This window comes from Podarcis melisellensis (genome assembly GCF_964234715.1).
Source record: "Podarcis melisellensis genome assembly, chromosome: 8".
Classification (NCBI taxonomy): Eukaryota; Metazoa; Chordata; class Lepidosauria; order Squamata; family Lacertidae; genus Podarcis; species Podarcis melisellensis.
The window spans coordinates 27320085-27345006 of NC_138540.1; the positions used below are offsets into that span (position 1 = coordinate 27320085).

At 46.9% G+C, this 24922-nt stretch overlaps 1 protein-coding gene across 3 annotated transcripts in view; it reads right to left on the reverse strand.

Moving 5' to 3' along the window:
* Positions 1–24922, reverse strand: part of CAMTA1 (calmodulin binding transcription activator 1) — a 682851-nt gene that overhangs the window by 373793 nt on the left and 284136 nt on the right. For all 3 annotated transcript variants that reach the window (XM_081923407.1, XM_081923408.1, XM_081923406.1), the window contains exon 4: positions 21523–21658. In XM_081923407.1, coding sequence (XP_081779533.1) covers positions 21523–21658 — 136 coding nt within the window. The remainder of the gene's footprint in view (positions 1–21522; positions 21659–24922) is intronic.

Sequence of the window (24922 nt, forward strand, 5' to 3'; positions counted from 1 at the left end):
AGAAAAAGTGTGCATTTCAGAGATTTTGCAAGTGGTTATTTCAGAAGGTGCAAATTACGGGGGGGGGGGGTTGCACCTTAAAATGCAAAACAAATTTCTCTCCCCTATCCCCTTCCCTAGCCTGGCCTGTTGCAAAAGCCACAGGAAGCAGAGCAGATTGATTCTGATTCGACCACATTCTAATGAGATGCTAGGAGCCTCTTTTTCCCCTTGGGCTGGCTTCAAGCCATGCCAGAGGTGCTCTTGGAGCAACATATCCTTACTCTACCCATATCTCAGAATTGGAAAATGAGATCCGTCAGGGGGATCAACATGTGGGGAGCATCTGCCGAGAAACTGCAAGGAATTCATTACTTCACCTGGGCAAGAAATCTCCAAAGTGGCCTCAAATGCTTTTGGCAAAACTCTGGGTGGGTGGGTGCGTGGGGGTGACTTGGTTCGAGACATGCCTGCTGCTTGGGAGGGGGCAAGCCTGGAGACATGAGACAGGCAGAGAGATGCAACGGGTACCCTCTCACTATCCAAACATTCATTTCCATCCCTGAAAATGCTGTGACGATTTCATCCAAGCTGGGTCTTTCAAATTCCCCTTGAGATTTTGCTTCGGGCAGAATTAGGCAGCCTCAAAGCCAGGCTGGAAAATCCATATTTTACACTCCCAGCAGATGACAAGGCTCCCAATTCTCATGTACCTGCTCTGCATTTGCAGCACATGCAACGGAGCGCAAGCTAGCTTGCCGGAAGGCGGATTTGGAAGAGACACATGGCTGTGTGTCACGGGCCACACATTACTTCTGGCACGTGCGTGTAAAAAACAATAGCAAAGCCTCTTGTTGCACTTGAAAGGCCAACCCCTTTATTTTGGAATAAGCTTTTGCCATTTTGAACCCGCTTGTTAGTCTTCCTGGCACCATGAGATTCTGCCACTTTTGCTGCAACCAATTTAACGCAGAACCCACCCACCCTCCAGAAAAGGTATTATTAACATGCTACAGGGCTGGAATCCTTAAGCCTGTTTTAAACACCCCCAAGGTTCATGTGTGAAACACACAGTATTTTTGTATCTGGGTTTACCTCCAGCACTTGACCAACAAATACCCTAGCCCCGTGCCATATCGCGACCTGAATTTAAACCCCTCCTCTATTTCTGGAGGGAATTGCTATGTGGTGGGAGAGAGTGGAATTCTGGTTTGCTTGTATGTGTGAGGTTTGGGGGTGGTGGTTTTGGGTCAGATTAGCCATACTGATTTGTATACTTTTTTGGAGTGGGGGTAGGTCATTGTCCTGCTGTGCTACACAACAATGGGATGAAGGCATCCTACTTTGCTTGTCCCAGTGCAAGTTCATTGGTTAGCTTCTCTAACAGGGGCATGCCTGGAACATGTAAGATCTCCATGCATCAATCAGAAACACCATCAGAACAGCAGAAGCCACATTCCAACTAGGAGGCTGCTGGGCCAGGACCCCCTTTGAAAAAGAGCGAGGGACAGCACAAGGAACTCTGGGACTTGCTGTTTTGACAGGTAGAAAGAGATGCTCTTTTGAGGTCTACTTGAAATAATTCCTTAGGTCCTCCTGACATTTCCAGTGTGGAAGCAGGAAGAGTGACAGGATCCGGCAAGTGATAGGGGAGCACTGCAGCCACCAGGGTTATCCTTGGGGACCGTGGGAGGGAGATAAGGCCACATAACAGATTTGCAGGCAGGACAGCAAAGCATTAGGTGCTTGGCCTCCTAATGAGCACAGAGGAGGTGTGGAAGCAGATCCCCAAGACGCCATATTGCCCTGCCTATTCTTCCAATCGTAAGTTGCTTTTAACTGATTTAATTTAGCATTTTAATTTTGTTGTAAGGTCCACTCTGGCACCTTATGGTGAAGCAGCAGCAGCCGGGGTGTGTGAATAAATCCCAGTGATGGTGATGGCATCCATCTACAAATGCAAACCAGGTAGCCAGCAATGCAAGGAGCTCAATCATCAAGGGCTTAAAGGAGAATAAGAATAAGGAAGCATCCGTCAATGGTCCAAAATGGACCATTGGGCCCCTGCTACCTGATGGTCCCAAGACCAAGGAAGTGATGTTTGAGCAGCGGAAATAAATGTACACTGTGGCAATCAGATGATGAGGGAAGGCTGCATTGGGGTGGGCGCCTCTTAACTGCCCCCTTTTGGTGGATTCCTTCACAACCCACATCCATAGGAGTGGAGCAACACCCTTCCCCCACACCAGGATTCCAGACCCACAAGGGGAGCAGAGCCCAAGGAGAAACCTTCCCCAGACAACTGCCGACCCCTAATCTATTCCTCCTGCTCCTTTAATGAGAACAATTTCGTCTCTGCAGATCCATCACTATAACGTTCCTTACCGTTACAATTCATAATTAATCTCCACAATTATAAATAATGCAAGATTTGTTTATTGCCCTGCTGGTTGTGAGCGTGAGAGCCCCGTTGGTCTGGCTCCAGCGCTGAGCCACCAGCGGAAGGAGGCCAGCCGGAGATCCCAGCTCTGCCACACAGCTGCCAGATGCAACAGGGCCTGAGGTGCAACCCCTTGTTTGGGTCAGAGGATCCAGTGCTGTGAGCATCTCTGCAAGAGACACCTCTGCTTGAAGAGGCCCCCAGTGAGGCAGACAGCCCACCCAACACCCCTCTGCATTATCAGTTCTGTTGTCAACCTCTTGCCGTCAATGCATTTCTTCTAATAAAGGTAAAGGTAAAGGTACCCCTGACCGTTAAGTCCATTCGCGGATGACTTTGGGGTTACAGCGCCTATCTTGCTTTATTGGCTGAGGAAGCCGGCGTACAGCTTCCAGGTCATGTGGCCATCATGAGATGGCGAACCAGAGCAGTGCACGGAAATGCCATTTACCTTCCCACTGGAGTGGTACCTATTTATCTACTTGCACTTTGACGTGCTTTCGAACTGCTAGGTTTGCAGGAGCAGGGACTGAGCAACGGGAGCTCACCCCGTCACGGGGATTCAAACCGCTGACCTTCTGATCGGCAAGTTCTAGGCTCTGTGGTTTAACCCACAGCGTCACCCGCGTCCCATACATTTCTTCTAATAGTCAACTGCAATCTACCTTCCTCTGACTCCAGCCCATAAGCTCTAGGCCTGCCCCTCTCTCGGGGGCAGCAGAAAACAAGCCTGCCTTCTTCTGTGTGGCTGCCCTTCAGGGGTTCACGTTCCCCACCCCCATCTTCTCTTCTCCAGGCTCAATACACCTGCTTCCTTTGACCTTCCTTCACTAAGAATTCTTTCCCACACAACTATTAGAGAGCGCACAAGGCTTTTACAGAACTAAGACATGACTCCCTTCCACCATGATTATCAGTGAGAGGATTTGGAGGATTTGGATTTCCCCCAGCTTGCGGCATCCTGCTAGCAAACAAACTACAGTAGTACCTTGGGTTAAGTACTTAATTCGTTCTTGAGGTCCGTTCTTAACCTGAAACTGTTCTTAACCTGAAGCACCACTTTAGCTAATAGGGCCTCCTGCTGCTGCTGTGCTGCCGCAGCATGATTTCTGTTCTCATCCTGAAGCAAAGTTCTTAACCTGAGGTACTATTTCGGGGTTAGCGGAGTCTGTAACCTGAAGCGTATGTAACCTGAACCGTATGTAACCCGAGGTACCACAGTACCGAGCAGTTTTAAAACTTCAAAAGCCAAAGGGTTAACACCCTTCATCCTTCATTTTAAATACGTCACAAGGAATAGAGAAGGCAGCTCTGAAATACATGAAAAGCCACGTCGTGTGAGACTGAGGGGCTGCCCGGCCTCCAAAAATCTCTAGGCTGGGGATATGGGCATTTCCTTGCGTTTCTCCCCTAACAAGAGGTAGCCCTGCAGCTGAACATGGAGGTTCCACTTTAGCTTTCTTGGCTAATGGCCACTAATAGACCTCTTCCCCTCCCGCGATTTCATTTAAACTGGCAACTGACAGTGACAAATGCCACAAGACAGCTTGCACAAAATGGAAAAGAGGACCAAAAGAGATGAAAGCACGCAGGTAGGAAACAGGGCAAAATTCAGCCTAAAAGCAAAACAAGCAAGGAGCCCTTTTTATTAACCCATATAGTCCGATCTCAACTGAGGAATCTAAACCATTCTGAAAGGAGTAAAGGTCATATTTTGGGGTATGGAATCGTTTGCCAGCGGTGCCCCTTTGCAGCTTCCACACAAAAGGGCCCAGCCTGATACAAAATAATGAAAGGACACAAATCTGACATCAGAAATGGCAGTATCCATATATCGGAAGTGGGGGGAGGCATTTCAACTTCCCAGAGTACCCTGAGACCCTGGCAGAGACCATACTAGAGCAAAGGAAATTGGAAGGAAACAACTGGATGGAAAGACAGCAAGAAGTCTGATGCTGTCATTTCTGGAATGAGACAAGAGAAAGGATTTTTAGCACCCTATATGTGTGAATTGGTTTACCAATGGCAGGAGGTTTGTGTCATTGACAATGGGTTTGTGAATTACTGTATTTTTTGCTCTATAAGACTCACTTTTTCCCTCCTAAAAAGTAAGGGGAAATGTGTGTGCGTCTTATGGAGCGAATGCAGGCTGCACAGCTATCCAAGAAGCCAGAACAGCAAGAGGGACCGCTGCTTTCGCTGCACAGTGATCCCTCTTGCTGTTTTGGCTTCTGGGATTCAGATTTTTTCTTTCTTGTTTTCCTCCTCCAAAAACTAGGTGCGTCTTATGGTCTGGTGCATCTTATAGAGCAAAAAATACGGTAACCACTGTTAATGAGCTATTTTTCACTGTTTGTACCTGTTTCCCTCTAATCTCACTTTCTACAACTGCATCTCTGATAAAAGGGGGGGGATCTGTGTATAGCTATGAACACAGCATAACACTTCATGTGACTGATAAAGTGGACTGTAGTCTAGGAAAGCTCGCGCTGTAATAAAATTTGTTATAGTTTAAGATGCCACAGAACTCTTTTGTTGCTCTTGCTACAATCCACCAGGAAAACTTTGCAGCAAAAAGGATGGACGGTTAATAGAAAAATCTAGCATGCATGCTAGATTTGCAAAAAACAACAACAACCCAACAATAAATATAAAACAGCAGCAAAAGGATATTGCAAAGAAGAATGAGCCACAGAGAGAGCCGTTCCACACTTAGTGCTAAAGAACAAAATATTTATTTTTTATTTTTGTTAAAAGTGAGATTTCTCTCTAGGAAACAACCCTATTCCCAGAGGTTTGAGCAACAGAGATGCAGTTCCTTGGGAATTAATAATAAAAAAGGTGAGTCAGTAATAAACTAAATTACAGGGAGCCTATCAGGAATTTCAGCATCTGAGAGCCAAAATTTTGCTGGGGGTTTTCTAAGCAAAGATAATGAGTTGTATAATTTATGCTGCCTAAAACATTTGCTAGATGTAACATGAAAGCGCAATATTTATTTGAGATGCATTAGGGAGTATAAAACGGGAGACAGGATATTTTCCCCAACACTCCTGCGTTCTTCTTTTCTTCTTCTCCTTCTATTAATAATTTTCTGGCAATTCTGAAAACACAGATGGGAGACACATGGCGAGTATTTACCGCAAAGAATGAAAATCCATTCAATATTGAGCTCACAAGTTTAAAAATGGATTTGCCAGAGAAATTACTTAAATTTACAAGACACAAATTACTAACAAAATATATATCGATCTCAGCACTGAAAAAATTATTTCACAAATTTGCACATGTACTCATTGCATTATTTCATTGCTTAAAAATCCCTCAGTGGAAGAGGACAGTATTTCCCTTTTTGTCTTCTATAAACTTACGGTGACCTTTTGATTCAAAGGGTTATGCAAGTTCCCCCATTCCCTGTGATGATGCACAACGTATATACAGAGAGAGAGAGAGAGAGAGAGAGAGAGAGAGAGAGAGAGAGAGATATAAATTTTTTGCAAAGCCATGTTAGAGAAGCAATTTAATCACCTCATTCGGGATGTATTAGAAGGGGCTCTAAGTATCTTGACACTGCAGTGCTTAACGTAACTGTATTAAAGGACATTAAAAATGCAAGGAGAGATAATTAAGCAAAATAAATTAAATGCGCTTCCTGAAATATTCTGCAAGACAAACACTTTTTTGCTGCTTAAATGTTTTCCAGCAGATGTTCGCCTCTTCGCTTGCTTATCCTTCAGTGAAATTCAGAAGGCAAAATGTTGAGCAGCCCAAGCGCACTAGAGCTGGGTCTTAACATCCCTCCATAAATGTTACTGCAGCAAAAAAACATCCCAAGAGCAAGGAGACAAATTCTTCCAGCGTGGGTGGTGGGGTGGGAGTGGGACTGGGGTGCAGAGGCTTCATTCCCCCCCCCCCTTTCTGCTTTATTGCTGCAGAGAGAATGTTTTCCAGAGTGCTCAGTTTTCTTGAGCCTCCATCCTGCTTGCATAGCAGGAAATCAACACAATGGGGAGGGGGGCAGGGGTGTATAAACGAGCCCTGAGCCCAAAATCCATTTGTGTGCCACCACCGTGCTCTTATCAAAGCAGGGGACTGTAGAATCACCACCGAAACAGCTCTTGCACAGGCAGCCCCATTCACAAAAAACCTCCAAGATCAGCAGGTGATTCTCCACCTTTGTCACAATTTCAGCTACAAGAAGCCCATAGACTGGAATAGTTGGGGGCCAGCTGAATCAAGCACTCCCCAGGACACACCAGACAGGAACACCCTGAATACAAGATCCTCAAGACAGGAACCCCTATGGTTTGTAGAAAACTGGATTCTACCAAGAGGCAAGCATGGGCATAGCCAAAGGGGGTCAGGGGGGCAGCTGTCCCCCCTAAATCAATACAAATCAATACAAAGCTGAGGTTCTGCACCCCCCAATAAAAGCCTGTTCCCTCCCTCCCACAAAAATCCTGGCTACGCCCATGGCACTCCATGCCCTTAAGAGCCACATTCCTAACACCCATCACAATCAAAGTGGCTGATGAAAACTACCTGGTTACATCATTATGTAGGACTCCAGATCTCATTGGAAGAAGAAGAAGAAGAAGAAGAAGAAGAAGAAGAAGAAGAAGAAGAAGAAGAAGAAGAAGAAGAAGAAGAAGAGTAGTAGTAGTAGTAGTAGTAGTAGTAGTAGTAGTTTGGATTTGATATCCCGCCTTTCACTCCTTTTAAGGAGTCTCAAAGCGGCTAACATTCTCCTTTCCCTTCCTCCCCCACAACAAACACTCTGTGGGGTGAGTGGGGCTGAGAGACTTCAAAGAAGTGTGACTGGCCCAAGGTTACCCAGCAGCTGCATGTGGAGGAGCGGAGACACGAACCCGGTTCCCCAGATTACGAGACTACCGCTCTTAACCACTACACCACACTGGAGCAAGATGCTAACTCAGAGATGCCCAAGGTCTCCAGCAACTGATGGTATCTGTGTCTGGCTTCCACCCACCCCCTCAGGAGCTGACTCCCAGCCAAGTCCTGCTTTCAGTCAGGGTGAATCACTCACTCCTGATGTCAACGTCAGACGTGTGTCAGCTTCACTGTGTCCTCCTCTGCCTGCCTCCCTCAACCCACAGCAACTGGTGGGCAGATGAGGTCAAGTTGCTACAGGGGAGCTCAGCTAAGTGAAGAAGAAAACTTTCTGGAAGGAAACAGGACAGGCAGAGAGAGAAAATGGGTGAGAGGGAGAACACATTTCCAAGGATGGGGGGTGGGGAGAAGACGGTGCTTTCTAGTTTTCATTTACAAGACAAACAGGAACATTTGTACGGTTTGGCAAAGAAGGGATCAGCCAAGGTTTATTAGTAGCAGTACTATTAAGAATAAAAGAAACTCGCAAAAACAACCAAAAACAACAAGAAACATTTGTTGGAAATGACTGTGTTCCTAGTCAACAGTGGTGGCACTGGAACTGGCCAATAGGTACTGGCAGGCATTCCACAGATCATCATCGACTACAACAACACCACATTTAATAAGCCCCTACAATTTTCTAAGTGCTATACAGAGAACAAGACCATTCTTGCCAATCTAATAGACAAAGCGGGGGGGGGGGGGGAGGAATGAGGAGGGCAGAGAAAAGAGACTCAATGGAATTGCCTGCCAGAAGATGCTGTGGTGGTTGCTAACTTGGATGGGGATTCCACTGATTCATGGAGGAGGACAAGGCAAAGAGTTCTGCTGGAACATCCAGAGAAGCAGCATGGCTCTGACACCAGTTCTTAGAGGGGACGAACAATGGGGCAGGGTGCTGCTTTCATGCCTGGCTCATGAGCACCTGGAGGAACCTGGCCAGATGCTGGACTTTAGACCAATTCAACAAGGCAGTTAAGAACGTGAGAGCATAAGAATAACCCTTTACTGCCTCTGACCGCGGTGGCAGAGCATAGCCACTGTGGCTGGCAGCTGTTGATAGCCCTGCCCCTCCACAAATTGGTCCCATTGTCTTCCAAAGCCATCTAAGTTGGTGGCTTATGTGGTCCTTATGTAGGTATCTGTGACAATAATGCCTCTTTGGAACTCAACAGCTGTCGCTTCCTCCACCAATAGCAAAACCAACCCTACGCAAAACGCCAAAAGCTCCAAAAGTTGAGATTAGAAAGTCACCGGAAGGTTTCCTTAAGAAAGCTGGAAGGCAGCAACCACAGCGGGTAATTCATACAATTTATTTCATCTCATCTCTCTTAATCATGTAAAAAGCAAACAGGGGGAAGAAGAAGAAGAAGAAAACCTGCTCCAATCGAAGTTTGCACCCAGCACAGCGTGGAAACTAATTGAGTGTAAAAAGGGTGGGGGTGGGGGAAGGCAAAAAAGAAGTTGCTTTGCATCTTTCTCCCAGTTAAAGCCCATGTCGAGGCTGGTTCTGCCTGCCTCTCGGCTTTTCCCTCTGTGGCTTTTGTTATAACTCAGCCCATTCACAATATGTTTCAAGAGGAATTAGTTGAAAAGAGACAGACAAAGAAATAGACTCTTTACTTCTTTGCGGATTTATTGCCATCTCCGACCCTTCTGGGGCTGCTTAAAACCATCAAGCAATTCCATCTGGTATTGAAAGTATTTTCATTTTCTAAACAAACACAGAGCAGTCCCTCAAAGGCAATCCCTGTTCTGCAATAGAAATAAAATGGCCCATCTAGTTCAGCATTTCTCTCTACCACCACCCCTGCCACCGTCGCCGGGCAGATCCTCTGGGAACCTGAGAAGAACAGCAAAAAGAAGAAGTGCCCTCTCCCTGCTGCTTGCGCCAAGCAGAGGTAGACTGCCCCTGAACCTGGAAGCTCCATTTACTGGCTCAAAGGGCTCCTTAAACCACCAGCTCCCAGGAATTTGTCTCCGTAAACATTATTATGAGTTCTGAGAAAAGGAAGTGAAGTGGTTTAAAACAGTTTGGGTGTTATGTATTTGGCAAGGCTCAAAGACATTCTCCCTCAAGCACTTAGAGCATCAACCTGCCACAAGAGAAAAAGTGTTTGCTTTTAATTTATGTTTCCGTGTATGAATACATTAGGATCCCCAATACAGAAAGGGGGATTATTGATATGCACGTCCCCTTCTGAAGAGATCCTCAGGAGGCCCATTTGAGAATTAATAATAATCCATATTCCCCCTTCAGAAACTGTAAAAGGAGCTCTCCGATTTCCCTGGTGTGCCCTTTGATGCGTGAATCGTTAAGGAGCCGTAATGACCGTAAGTTCAGTATATCACACGCCGTGGCAAATATTTTCTGAAATAAATCCCAAATAATCAATTTGTGAAGAGTCAACATTTTTTAAACACTCCTTGTAATAAACCCCTGCCTCTCACATCCATCACCACCGAGGGTGCAGGATTTATGGCCACGCAGATTACAGAAAACAGACCCGGGCTTTTCTCCTACTGTCATGTAAATGCTTAAAACAGGAAAGACTAATATATGTGTCCTAAGGGGCAGGCGCTCTCTCCTTAATAAATGCACTGGCAAGCAAGGGGCTTCTATCTTTCTCTCTCCCCTCTCAACTCCAATCCTGGGAATTTTAAATCTCATCTTCACTTCAGAGGGCGCCTACAGGAGAGGGAAGAAAATCTGGGGGCAGGAAGATGGCAGGGCCTCCCCATCAGCTGTTCGGAAATATGTACGGCATTTTGCTCTTCCTCTCCTGGAAAGCTTTCTATTTCAGCTGGTCTGGTCTCTACAAAGGCTCTTAGTTTCAAATAGCTTGAGTTTCTCCTTCTCCCTCCCGGTCCTCTTTCCTTTTGTGCCATGTCTGCAGGCCGGTGGGCAGGGAATGTCTTGCCACCAGCACCTGACTGCCAGCCACTCCGGGAGCCTTTTGGGGCTGAAGAGTGGGTGGAAATGGTTTAAGTAAAAAATAATAATATTAACATTTCCCATTATTTCACCTCCCCTCAACTTCTTCCAAAAGCTGCTGACCAAAAACTTTGTCACTGTCACTGGTGCTTTAGCAATGTCCAGATTAGTCTCCTGTAGAGCACTTTCCATGTAGGCCTGCCCTTGAAGGCTGTTTGTAAAATTCAAGTTATTCAAATTACTGCTGCTCATCTTTTGACTTGGACAAGCCAGTACCTGTGCATGATGTCTCTTCTACGGTGTTGCTTATTACTCACAGAAACGCCATTTACCTTCCCGCCGGAGTGGTACCTACTTGCACTTTGATGTGCTTTTGAACTGCTAGGTTGGCATGAGCAGGGACCGAGCAACGGGAGCTCACCCCGTCGCGGGGATTCGAACTGCCGACCTTCTGATCAGCAAGCCCTAGGCTCTGTGGTTTAACCCACAGCGCCACCCGCATCCCGCTTGGAGCCCTTATAGGGATGCAAATCACCTCCTCCCCATCATTAGATTGATAACTCAATTAGCAGGGATCCTTATGAGCTAAGAATGGGAAAGAATGGGGAGGCAGCACAAATGGCCCCTAGAGGGATCATAGCCCCCCCCCCCCCGGTCAAAAACGGCCAGTTACCACAGCCATAATGCCTGCAGCCTGGTGGGGGGAGGCAGGAGGTGGTCTTGGAATGAGACCAAGCTGTTCCGTTAACACAAAATCTTTTGGGTGTTGAGCCAAGCATCATCTTTTGCAAAGGCCAGCTCAGTGTGGCTGCATCGAAGCAGCCACCCAGCCTCCTCCTCTAAGTGGCCCTCATTCTATTTTGCTGAAATGCATTAAGCAGCCGGTCTGAACAACATGAACCTAATTAGTTTGCAAACTACACAGCTCACCTCCGATGGAGAGAAAGACCCATGTTAAATTAAAGCAGATCAGAGCATCCTAGGAATAGTTTTGCAAGATTAGCTCTGGTCTCACAAGTTGCTTCGTCCTCCGGTAATAACCCGGGAGTGCGTTTTGCCGACAGCTGCAAGGAACCGAGTAATGCCAGCATATATTCCTGCAATTTTGGATCCAGCTGGGGATCCTTTACATACAGAACGCCAGAAAAGCCCCACTGGTCACTTGCAAACTGGGGGTGGCTTTGGAAAATAAAATAAAAAGGCAGCGTGTTCTCAGGCAGGGCTTCCTTTGCTCCCAAGCTGTGTTGGTAATAATAATATCCTATTATCACCAAGGTTATCCTGGCAATGCAACATCCAGCCTGCATGTAATAGTTAGACTGAAACGCCACAAAAGCCTTTTGTGGGCTGGTTTCCTCCCTCCCCCCACCCCCATTTTGACAGAAATGTTCTAGCGCTTACCAAGCAATAAGAAAACTTTTTTTCTTTTCTTTTTTGCATCCATCCATACAGGGAGATCTGTATTGTAACAATAATAATGAATGGCTTGCATGCAAAATTGACACCGTGTGGCCACTTCCCCCCACCTCAGTGAATTTTTTGTTTTAAATGAAGTTCAAAACAGGTATGGCACAGCTATAAAGAAAGCAGAATGTATTGAACGTGCCACAAAATACTGACTCCAGAGCTCGTTTAAAGAAACATGGGTTCCCAGTTGCATGGGTGCCCTGAAGGCAAGCATAAGAAATTGGCAAACTGTCCCACTTGAGGTATGAACCCCCTCCCCCCTGAGAATTTTTTGTTTAGACACTGGCAGAATCCATCAACATTTCTCGTATATTTTGCCTGCCCTTCATCAATCAACGTTCCCAGGACAGGTCACAACACACACCCAGCAATTCAATTCAACAACCGCAAAAGCAATTACTACCTGAAAGTTCCTGGTCTGGCCTCTTTGGAGGAGATCAGATTCTAGTTCCAGATTCCAAAGAAATGCAAGAAGAGTTCTGCAGCTGGTAAGGCCAAAAGGATCATTTTAGTCCCATATATTTCTTTGCATGGCAAGCAGCCTGATGCTTGCAGCAGGGGCAAAACTAGGCTTTTTTTTCACCTGGGTCAAAGACGCAGTTTGGCACACACACCTTGCACGGATTTGCATACAAACACACAGACAGACACACACAGGCCAGGAGTCTCAATGGCACCCCTCTGGAGGTTTCACCCGGGTCAAGAAACCCGGCTACCCCACCCCTCGTAGTTGCGGCACTGCCTCCAGGAAGCTCACCAGAAGCAGCACCAATTTGATGTTCACAGAACTGATTACTTTGTGGTACACTGCCTCTAAGCAAGGAGGTTACACATTGTCATGATGTTGTGGTCCTCCACCATCATCTAGGTTTTATCCTTAACAAAACCTCCTTCCTCGCCCCAGTATAGCTTCCCGACTCACAATCCCCAGCTCGTGCTGTGCTAAACCTGCCCTCCGGTTTCCCAAAACCATTCTTTCTCTGCGGAATTGGCACCTGCTTCTCCAACTTTTGCCTGCCAGCAAAAGGAAAGCAGAGAGGGGTCCAGCCTAGCCTCCCGTGGAAGGGAGTTGCATAATTTGGGAGCTACCACCAAGAAGGCACTCTCTTAGGCAGTGGGACTGAGAGAAAGCCTGCCACAAAGACCTCAGAAGCCCAGGCAGGCTCATATAGTGAGGCAAGGTCCTTCAGAAAGCCTGGCCCCAACATTTATCCAAATTAAATGAAAAAATCCATCTTATTACTTTATTTCTTTAGTCGTTTTCTACATTAAAAGCATCTCTTACCGAGCATTAACATTTAAAAAACAACAACCCACCACTCAATGCTTTTATTCTTTCCCCCACCCCAAACAAGAAGGGGGAGGTCCATTCTGCATTCAAAACACATCATTCCTGGATATTTATAGAACTTTATGCACAAAGAATAAGGCAGGCCCATTAACTAAACCACCCAGCTGTAAATTCAGCGCCGTGTCAGCCCAGAAAGACGACGGTGCGACTTCCAACATTCAGCTTTACCTCTATTTATTAGCTGAATTTTTTAATTATGGCAAATTGATTATGAACACACCACCAGGGATTCTAACTAATTAGAAGTTCAAGGAGGACGATGATTTGGGGGAATCTTCAGCAGCTTCTGCCAAGAGATATAAATACAGCAGGGCCAAGTGAATCCTCATGGCTGGGGCTGCCGCCTAAAATCTTTTCTCCTCTTTTTTTTTTTGTTTTGCTTTGTTTTAAAGGACTGCGGGCCATGTAAGCTAGGAAAGCAACAGGGAGGCAGGGAATGAACAGGAACCCTTCCCTGGCAATATCCCATTCTCCTAGGCTACAGCAACACACACTCACTGAGCAGCGTCAAAACTCAGAGCTTGAGCACCTACTCTGAATGGAGAAGGTCCCAGAATCCAGCATCTCCTATGTAAGGACTGGGAAGACTCCTGGTCTGAAACCTCGGAGAGCTGCTGCCAGCCAGTGGAGACAACACTAAGCTACATGGACCTGCAGCCGGGGCTCTGTATAAGGCAGCTTCCAACGCCTTAAGGGAAGGGGTAGAATGCTTACTTTGCAGGAAGAAGGCATCTCCAAGGAGGGATGGGAAATATCCTGCAGAACCAGAGCCAATCAGTGCAGAGCAAGGATGAAGAATCGGCAGCTCTGGTCAGGCCTGGTCAGCACAGACAATGGTCAGGCATGATGGGAGTTGTGGTCCACGGCCAAGGAGAGGGAAGCATGTTGGGTATTCTTGGTGTAGGCAGAACTGAAGAAGATGACCTGACTCACTATAAGGCACCTCCACAGTGTTGTGAATTCGGGGGATCAGTCTGGAAGATACCTATGGGCCTCTTCTAAGCCTATGGTACGGTTTACATGGGGTAGAAGCTGTAACAGGAAAGAAGTCAAACAAGTAATAATAATAATAATAATTTATTATTTATGCCCCACCCATCCGGCTTCCAACCAAATATTAAAATACAGCAATACATCAAACATTAAAAGCTTCCCTGAACAGTGCTGCCTTCAGATGTCTTCTAAAAGTTTGGTAGTTGTTGTTGTCTTTGACATCTGGTGGGAGAGCGTTCCACAGGGTAGGTGCCACTACCGAGAAGGCCCTCTGCCTGGTTCTGTGTAACTTGGCTTCTCACAGCGAGGGAACCGCCAGAAGGCACTCGGCGCTGGACCTCAGCGTCCGGGCAGAACGATGGGGTAATAGTTTTCACTGCTCAGCTAAGTACCTGGCACTTGCATACCCAAGGAGGTTGCTCTGTTGCCATGGAGATAAATGTGGGGAGGGGGGTCCCACCTCACCTCGGAATAAGCCAAGGTGGGTTGTGTGTGTGTGTGTGTGTGTGTGTGTGAGAGAGAGAGAGAGAGAGAGAGAGAGAGTGAGTGAGTGAGTTTGGCTGATGCTGGAAACTGGGGAGACTTGTCTTGCTCCAAGCTGGACCCCAAACTGTGACTTGTGACTTTGCTGGAAACCAGATGGGGGGAGCCATGCTGTGAGCCCCTCCACCCTATGCTCAGCTTGTATGTATGTGCAAATAAAACCATTTTCCTAAAGACACCACAGTCTTCATTGACCTTCCTTCCAAGGAAACCGAACCCTGGGCAAGTACAGGCACCCATGGAGCCTCTCACTGCTCAGAGTTTGGGGTGTGTGCAACCATTTGTTCCTCGTGGTAGAGAGCATGCTTTGCAACCACAGGAGACCCCGGGTTCAATGCCTGGCTGCCTCAGAAAGGCTGGGAATCGTCTTGAAACACTGGAGAGCGCTTGCCAGTGTTAGATGGATCAATGGTCTGACTTGAAGAAGCCTCATCAAACTGCCACTTGAGTGCCCACTTCACATTTTGGGGATCTTTGCTCTGGCCGTCTCTCCCGCCTCCAACAGCAAATCAAAACCTTTAAAGCAATCGGTGCAGTTTGGCCCTTTCTATTCACGAGCAACTCCACCTCCCAACACGGCTGACAACCCCACAATTAGAGCATTTCTTCACCAACGCAGAGATGTGGTTGTCAAAAGATTGATCCCGCTCCTTCTCATGTATCACTTGAGCATAACCTGCACTTCGTTCATTTGTAAAGCTTATGAATCACCTTTCTGTAATAATAATAAAAATAAAACCACCCGAGGCAATGTAAAACAACAGCAATCGCGCGTCATGTTCACAAACCCAACCATGCACACAAATGGTTGTTGTTCATCATGGCACAATTAATTATTTTAATTGCACATCGTGTTCCCCCATTCAAAGCAGCACCGGTCTCAATCATCGCAACAGATCACATGCACAACTGGCTTGCATAGCTCCCCCACCCCCTGCAAATCTGGCGTTAGTATTTGTGAACCTGCTGTCTTCTTGGGGCATTTATCCCACAGTATGAAATTCTTTGGGGACCTGCAACAAAGTGTTGCAGTGTGTGTTTCGCCCTGACTCTCTAACAGGGTGGTTTTGTTCAGGGACATCCTCCTCCATTCCATGGGTTTTCTGTTTTCTTTTCCCACTGACGCTTAACATTCCGTGGCTACTGAGCATGCTCAGTCCTCATTGTAATGCTTTTTCTTGAGGGGACACACCTTAGATCTTTTTAGAAAAGAAGATACGTCGTACTTCTGAAAGCTTTGGGGTCCCCTCGGATCAGCTGACACCTCTCCCCTGTTCCTCATTGGCCTCCCTTCAGCACTGTGTTTTTTATGAGCCTTCTGTCAACCCCAATAAAGAGTTCCTCCTCTGGCAGCAAATCAGAGCCGGAGTTGTTTGTCAGAGCCATTATTTCTAGCCCTCTTAATACCTAATGTGGCAAGTGCCCTGCTGCAGATGGGAGCCCCTTTCCCCTGCTAGTCCTCCCTGTAAAAGTCCACATAAAGGCCATCTCATTCAATTACAGTGAGAATGAAGCCATAAAAGGCGTAATGTCACTGCTGGGACAGCGTAAATGTGGGGAGGAGGGCAAGTTGCTAAGCAATTGAAGGCGTTGTTTCATTCAGGGTGTTTTTACCTTCAGGTAACCTACTCCACATCAAGGAAGCTGGACCTCTGAGGAAGATCTACTGGGGTGTTCAAACAGCACATGCAGAGTGAACACAGACAGTCTTCTTGGTCTCCTTGCCGCTGCCCCAAGTGCCCCAGGGAAAACTGCCAAGGCGGGGCTTTCCTCTCCTTGGTGTTTGCTTTGCCAAAATCCAGAGCTTTCCATTGGTCTCCCTTGAATTCCACTTGGTTAGTCCCAACCCACTTACCAATCAGTCCAAGGTTATTCTGGATTTTATTCATTCTGCCTCCTAAAGAATCAGCCTCTCTCTCTCTCTCTCTCTCTCTCTCTCTCTCTCTCTCTCTCTCTCTCTCTCTCTCTCTCTCTCTCTCTCACACACACACACACACACACACACACTCTTTCTGGTCATCCAGAAATCTGACAATGCCTCCTTCCACCCCTTCAAAGATGTCAACTGATGCACGTGCTTAAAAAACCCCAAAAACAACCCCAGCTCACCATTAAATCTGGTTATATGTCAAACACTTAGGCCAACCTTCTCCCTTCCAGATGTTGTTGAGACGCCAGCTTCCAGCATCCCTAGCCAGCCATCCTGACAAGTGGTCAGGGACGACCTGGAGGGCACCAGGTTGGGAAAGGTTGTACTAAGTGCAAAAACACTCTCCTCTGGTCTCACCGTCCCTCTTTGACTGAGAGGTTGACTGAGAGCAGAAGGAGCTGGCGGTCGAATCCGCCGCCAGTCTGCTCCTATTGAATCGACAAGTAAACTCGATGTGGAAGGAACCGCAGCAATGCAAAATCCGTCTTTGCTTGATTTTTAATCTAATCCCTCAGAGTGTTTTCAGCTCCTTCGGGTTTGTACAATTCAATAAGCATACCTCGCTCCTTCATCTCAGACGTTTCAGGAAAGCTCTAATGGCAACCCAAAGTCTGAGCAAATTCCACCTGACAAACACCGCTGACACACAAGGAGGCTCTTCACTTTCCAAGTGATGCTATGCTAACAGATATCCCACATGCAAATACTCCCCCCCGGGGGGGGGGTCATGTCTTTTCTGAATGGCATAGGAGCACTGAACAGCCTGGTTCCCCTGGCTTGGTGGCCCAGATGTGATTGCTCAGAGGAGATGGGGGACTGAGAACCTGTGTGAGTGGCAGAGGGCCTGATTACCCTGAGAGTCTAGATCAGGGTTTCCCAAACTTGGGTCTCCAGCTGTTTTTGGACTACAACTACAACCATCCCTAGTTAGAAGGACCAGTGGTGGGGAATGATGGGAACTATAGCCCCCAAACAGCCGAAGACCCAAGTTTGGGAAACCCACCCAAAATGCCTCTGAAAAAACATATAGCAAAAGACATCATCAGGGTCAGTATTTCTGTGCCCCCTGCATGGGGTGGCCAATGACTTGGAGGGTTGTCATTTTGTGCATTTTTGCAATGTTAATATGGTTTAATTTATTTATACCTTTGTACCCCACATCAGGATGCTACATAAAAACACCTGAACAAATGAATAAGAATAGCCAGAGAGATGAGGTCACAATAGTCCATCTGAACCAGTGTTCCCCAACCTTTTGTCTCCAGCTGTTTTCAGACTACAATTCCCATCATCCCTGACCACTGGTCTTGCTAGCTAGGGATCATGGGAGTTGTGGTCCAAAAACAGCTGGAGACCCAAGGCCGGGAAACACTGATCTGGACCAATATTCTGTACTGATAGTAGCCAAACAGATGCTCCTATGGGAAGCCCTCAAGCAGAACTTGAATGCAGTAGCAGTCTCCCTAGTTGTGATCCCCAGCAATTGGCATTCAGAAACATACTGCCTGCTATAGGTCGAATACAGCCGTTGTATCTCATCCCTCCCTTAAGAACATAAGGAAAACCTGTTAGATCAGGCCAATGGCCCATCTGGTCCAACGTCCTGTTTTGACAGTGGCCAACCAGATGCCCAGATGCGAAGCAGGTCCTGACCACGACTGCAGTCTTTGTAGCTTTGATCCCCAGAAACTGGCATTCAGAGACACACTGCCTTCTATAGTGGAGGTAGAAGACAGCCTTATCCCCTCCATTAAGATCCTAAGAAGAGCCTGCTGGATGAAGCCAATGACTCATCTAGTCCAGCATCTTGTTCTCACCAGATGCCGGTAGGAAACCGGCAAGCGGGACCTGAGCACAAGAACTTCCCCCCATGGCTTGCTGCAAATGGTATTCGGATGCATGAGTGCAATTTGTCTAAGGTAAAGGGACCATTAGGTCCAGTCGTGACCAACTCTGGGGCTGCGGCACTCATCTCGCTTTATTGGCTGAGGGAGCCGGCGTACAGCTTCCGGGTCATGTGGCCAGCATGACTAAGCCGCTTCTTGTGAACCAGAGGAGCACATGGAAACGCCGTTTACCTTCCCACCGGACCAGTACCTATTTATCTACTTGCACTTTGACATTCTTTCGAACTGCTAGGTTGGCAGGAGCTGGGACCGAGCAATGGGAGCTCACCCCGTTGCGGGGATTCAAACCGCCGACCTTCTGATCAGCAAGTCCTAGGCTCTGTGGTTTAACCCACAGCGCCACCTGTGTCCCTGTTGCAATATGTCTAAACCCCTCTAAAAACCATCAAAGTCAGCCAGCAATACAGCTTGCCACAGTGAATTTTGTAACTCAGATATACGTTGTGCAAAGAAGGCACTTGTTTTTCTTTCTGCACATTACTAGGGAAGCAGGCTGGCAGAAGCCATGCACCCCACTGCAGTGGGGGCTGAGACCCTGGAGGAAGCAGTGGATCCGACCATGCACGTATGCACTAATGATAAGTGGCCGCGAGCCAGGGTAGTATCACGTACCACACAACCACCACCAATTTCCCAGGACATCCTGGAATTACAGAACAACGAAAGATGCACACCCCAATTTTAATCAGTGGAGTGTTGGAGGGTATAATATCAGTCTGCCCCAGCACAAAAAAATATGTCAAGTAAGAAGTCCTTCTCCCACAAGATGAAGCAGCAATGGAAACCACAGCAAACAGGGAAATGGCTGGTGGGCTACTGGTATGTCATGAAAGCAGACAGCTACAGCTCTGGCCTCAAGTGGGCTCCCCGCTTCTCCGCTCGGACGTTGCATTTGCCTGGTTGACGCAGCCATCGCCTCGTTGCCCTGTGTCAGGAGGAACCGGCAAGTGACACGCAGCTTTCAATATTCATGAGCAGCCTAATCAATGCCCAGCGTCTGGGAGCTGGGAGTCTGTGGCAACGAGGAGTCTCAGGATAATCTGCATCTTAATGGGCACCAGAACGAAGTGAATTGCAAGAGAAGGGTGCCTGGCAAGAGTTTTCCATTGATTTGCCACTGCCTTGTCATTAGGCAGAAAGACACAGAGAGCACAGTCCTTTGTGCTTCTGCTGCTGAGAAAACCCACCCAATCGCTACCCAAATGCCACTTTTGTCAAAGATGCAGAAATGGCTAGGCAGCCCGAAAGGACTTTAGACTTCTTCGGGCCAAGATCCACAGCAGAGCAACATGCAAATAAGGCCACGGGGGGGGGGTGGGAGTGGCAATGGAAATGCTTCCCCCGTATGCCCCACAAACCACGGCAGCGCCCAATCTGACTTGTGCCATGGAAAGGAGCTACCCTCTTTCCGAATTAGATTCAGCTCTGTCATTAATCGCGTCAGCAGCGGGGGTGGGGGATGAGTTAGAATTTAAGATGGTCTGATGGTGACACACACAGTGTTTCCACGGATCCCTCTAGGGGCAGTTTAATTATTAAGTATTGAGTGGGAAAAGCACATCTCTAATGGCTAATGGTCATTACAGCTCCTTAGCATTCTGGAAAGCAATTTCAGTGCGGATGAGAGGTACCACCAGGCATCATATCCCTTTAAAATCCTGACGTGTATTAGGCACATGTTTTATTTTATATTTATATCCTTTAAAAAAGAAGAAGAAGAAGAAGAAGAAGAAGAAGTCAAAACTAGCTCAACGTAGCAGAAGCTCAAACTTTAAAATACAAGGAGAATCAATCACAACCACGACATGCAGTCCCTTGTGAAGCAACTGAATAATAAAATACAGCAACGTATAAACTTCTGTTATATCGATGGGACTTTGTACACTCTCTTTTACATCTGAACAAATCTGTTTTGTTTTTTAAAGCTGTCGCTCTTCCCTGGCTCCAGAAGCCATTTCTTCTCAAGCACTTATTTTGGAAACCGAGAGCAGGACAAATCCAAATTCGCTTGCATGCACAACTCTGGTATCACCAGTAACTCACTTGTGAAACTTTTTCGCCATTGATGTAATTCACAATTGCAATGATGATGATGATAATGAAGAAGAAGAAGAAATGAACTCAATCACAATAAGGGTTTTGGTTTTTTTTAACCTGTTAAGCAATAAAAGCTTCCATAAAAAAACTGTCGTAAGGGAGACAAGAATTCCCCAAAGCATCACTCATCTTTCAAGACGCAAGGATAACACACACACTCCCCTTACCGGAGTAAGAGAACTCAAAAAGCTCAGCAAGAGAAAAGCACAGAATCAAGTCCCTTCCAAACTGTCACAACTCCTTCCAACTCCAACCAGTTAAGATTCCTATGTGTGGCTTCCATTAGCCCCATAACCAAGTCGCAAGGACTCTCCAGAGCAGTGTTAGAAACTCAGATATGAAAGCTAGGAGCTAAATGGCACCTTAAGCCTAGGTTAAGGGCACAACAAAGGAAGTCTAGGCCCACTTTTTATATCTATAACAAGAATACAAAGCTGAAAATGAATGAACTGTAACCAAAATATTATGTCCATTTTTCGTACGGTCTAGTCCTTCCCCTGCCCATCCACCCCCCAATATTCTTAAGAGAGTCTCTTCTCCAGTCTTCAGAGAGTAGCTGGAAGTGGGGAGGCCGGAAAAGGTCCTTTCCTTCCACTTTGCAGTTTTAATCTGAAATCTTAGGCGCAGTATCGCTCCCAGAGCTCAGAAACTGCTCACGCTAATGAAATTCCCTGTCGTAAAATGTGCCTAGAACAATGGGAGTTTCGAACACTGCTCCAGAGTGCTGGGTTTAGCCCTACACCAACAGAAACAACCTCTTGCTTTCAAAAAAAAAAACCCTAACAGCAATATGAGACTCTCCTACAATAACAGGGATTACGGTAAAACATGAAGGTAGCCTTTCACAAGTAAGTGGAGCAGAGCATTTTAAAATACATATATATGGACGCGACATTTTTTAAAAAACAACAACATCCTACTTGGTCAGCTGATGCAAGGAGACATGGCAGCCCCCACAATGAAGCCCCCCTCGCCTTGTGCACCTACCTCCACCCCCTGAACCTTCAGCTTCATATGATCTTCTCGGGTGGTCTTCCCGTCTTTCCGCTTCTTCCAGCAATATCCATCTTTCCTGTATTTCACCTTCTTCCTGTTGTATAGGATCATAGAGCCATTCTGAGGCCTGGAAAACAAAAGGAAGGTGGCTCATCAGGGAGGCAGAGCAAATCTGCGTTCACACCCAACACCTGGGATGCTGCTGCCTCAAAGCTGTGAGTGAGTCCCATACACACATGCACAGAGGGAGGTTCAGCCGTCAATTACCAGGGGTAGAGAACTCACTTATCACCTACCTAGTATTCCTCCTCCCTGCACCTCTCCCAAAACCCACCTGGAAATTTCTCCCTAAGGAATGAAACCTGCCAATCAAAGTTCTTGCAGTGCAATAGCTAAGAATGAGAGTTCAGAGGAGGCAGCGCACTAAGCCAGCATAGCATTGTGACAGAGAGCATGAGCTACGAGCTGGATGCCCTCGGTTCAAATCTCAGGACAGCCATGGAGATGCTCGCTGGCCTTTGTCAAAGTCCTTCCCCCCCACACACAACACACACACAATCTACAAATAAGAGGACAGGCTGACCCAGACAATTGGATTGCCCAGACAATGTATGCAAAGGGCTTTAAACCAAAGTGCCACACTTCGTTTTTCTTACAAAGAGGTATCTGGAAGAACTTGCTGGAGGGATCCTAAAAGCCCAGGAAGCCAACACAGCAAAAGCTCCTTCCATGGGGAGACGGAAGCTGTGCAGAACTCCTTCTCCCCTCCCCATAACCAGGAAGGAGCTGCAGAAGGTGTGGGAATTCTGGACTGCAGTGGGGTGAGGAGGTCATATTTTGGAGGTGCTCCCTGCACCTATCAATGAAGTAGCACCAGCACTTAGTGATGTTCCCATGCCTGCCCAGCTTGTCTCAATAACAATTTGGGCTGCTTGAGCATCCCCAAAACTTCTTGAAATATTCCAGGGGTTGCTTGCTTGGTTTTGAGCATCTGAAAGGGCTCAAAAGGCCCCAGTTGGTTTTGCGCATCCCACTGCTCCCCAACCAACCAACCAACCAACCAACCAACCTTCCCACTCACATTGAAAATCATGATTAGGAACATCATTTTCAACCCATTCATCCACAGGGGCACCTACCTACTTGCCTGCAAGCACTTCCTGCTGGTGGTGGTTACCTCCCCCTCCCACCATGCAAAGTCAAGAGTTGATTGATTGATTGATGACTGATTGCTGTCAAGGGAGGCAGGCACTGGCAGAGGAGCAGGCATGGAAGAATCTGCCCATTCCAGTTTTTCTCCCCACTTCTAATTTTTCTAGTCAGTTCATCCCAGTTTATTAAAAACAGTCCTCACAAAAACTTGTCAGCATTTTGAAGTGCATTTCCCAAATATCCATATTTTTGCATGCAATTTCCCCTCCTATGTTTTTGGATGTTATTTTCACTAATTGCATGCATTTTCATGTACATGTTTCTTGGCTGGAGCTGGCCACCACAAAATGTGGAAGAATGAACGAACTTCAAAGTGCAACTGCTGTCCCCCTCCCTCTTCTGCATATGTTTTTGGGAGGTGCGACTTAGGCAGGTTTGCATTAAACTAAGGAGAAGTTGTGGGCCAAACCAAATTTGTCTCCCATCCCTACAGAAGAGAGAGAGAGAACAACAACAACAAAATCTCACAGCCTGCAGAGAGCATTTCCAGTGATGTCTCAACAGGGTCTGCAGCCCATTTGAAAAGGGACACACATTTCTGAGTGGGGGAGTTTTGATCCGGAGCCTGACTGTTAGATCTGAGCAAAACCTCTCTCCCTAACACGCTAAGTTAAAGTAAACACATAACTTTATTTACATTCAAAAATGAAACCAGTCTATTAACCAGTGGTTTTTAGAAGGAACTGTGAAAAATGTCCCTGCCTCATTCTGTGTGATGTATCCAAAGACTCTTCAGATTAACTAGAGTCTTGTGGTGGGGTCAGGAGGGGGGGTAGGAAGGAAGCAGCAGAAAGGGGGGGTTATACTGATTATGCTTATACACAATATCTCATACTTTTCGAAAGAGTCTCTCTCTCTCTCTCTCAACCCATCGTTCATGATTTAGGTAAAAAGGAAGTTTGGAATAAAGAAGTCAGATTAAAACAACAACAACCCAGCACTGATTTCCCCCAGAACAGAAAGGAATCACTGCTGCCCCCCAACACAGGCTGGTGTTAGATCTGGCTTTTGCTCTGTCTTCATCAGCTCCAGGGAAGCCCCCAGATTTCTTTCAGAAATGTCCTTCTTGGCATAGCTACAGGGGATGGTGCAGCCATTTGTCCAATAAACATCTGTCGCCGTCCATTCAGCCCATGCTTATATATCCACCCCCCAATCGCTTTACCATATGGCAAATTGATATAATAGAAATACCACTCTTGCGCAAGCCATCCTTCCCTCTCCCCCCACACAAAGAAAACAGCCCTCAGTAAACCCGGAATTCACAAAGAAGAGATTGTGCATCATTTTCAGACAGCAGCCATGGAGATGGCTGCAAAAATTTATAGAAGTACATTAGTCACAGTAATTTGGCTTTGGAACACCAAGAACAGAAAGAAATACAACAACATTAGCAGCAGTTGCCGCCATAAACAACTTCTGGGGGAAAACCTGGAGTTGGCGGCATTTGAGCACGTAAATCTCTTGAAGTTGTGGAAGTGAAACAAAATCTACGCGAGGAACTGAGGGTGGAAGGAAGTCACTCTCTCCTTGCTCCGCACACCCCAAAACACATATATTAACCAGAGTGTAAAAGACCCCCAGACTTTCTCTGTGCTCAAGATCAGGCAGCCGTTTTCAGGGAGCAAAAAGTAGCAAGGTAAGTACTTTGAGGGATGCCTGAAGGAGCACCTACCAGCTTCGGTTTTGAGATCTGTCGGGAGGGGTGGGGACTGCTTGTAGCTCCATCCATGGGGTATGGCTACTAGAGATGTTGGAGGAGGCCCTGCTCTCCACAGTAAAAGGAAGTGATGCTTCAGAAAAGCAGTTGGTGGAGGGGAGGGCGCTCTTGTGCTCAGATCCTGCTTGTGGAATTCCCCTTGAGACATCTGGTCGGCCATTTTGAGAACACAGTGCTGGACTAGATGGGCCACTGGTCTGATCTAGCTGCAGGGCTCCTTAGATATTCTTCTCCATTTGTTTAGGTGTTTAGCATCCCAAAGCAGTGTTCAAAGGTATAAATAAACCCAGCAGTCTCTTCCCATGTTTTTATGACACCATCGTCCCATGAGGTGTGGGTGGGTCTTTTCAGACATCGCACCCAGCCTACACAACGCCCTTCCCCGAGAGGTCCAGAAGTTTACAATCTGCAGCGTCCTATACCATCTGCCCCAGACTTTGTGGTCAGTGTGGAAGGGGG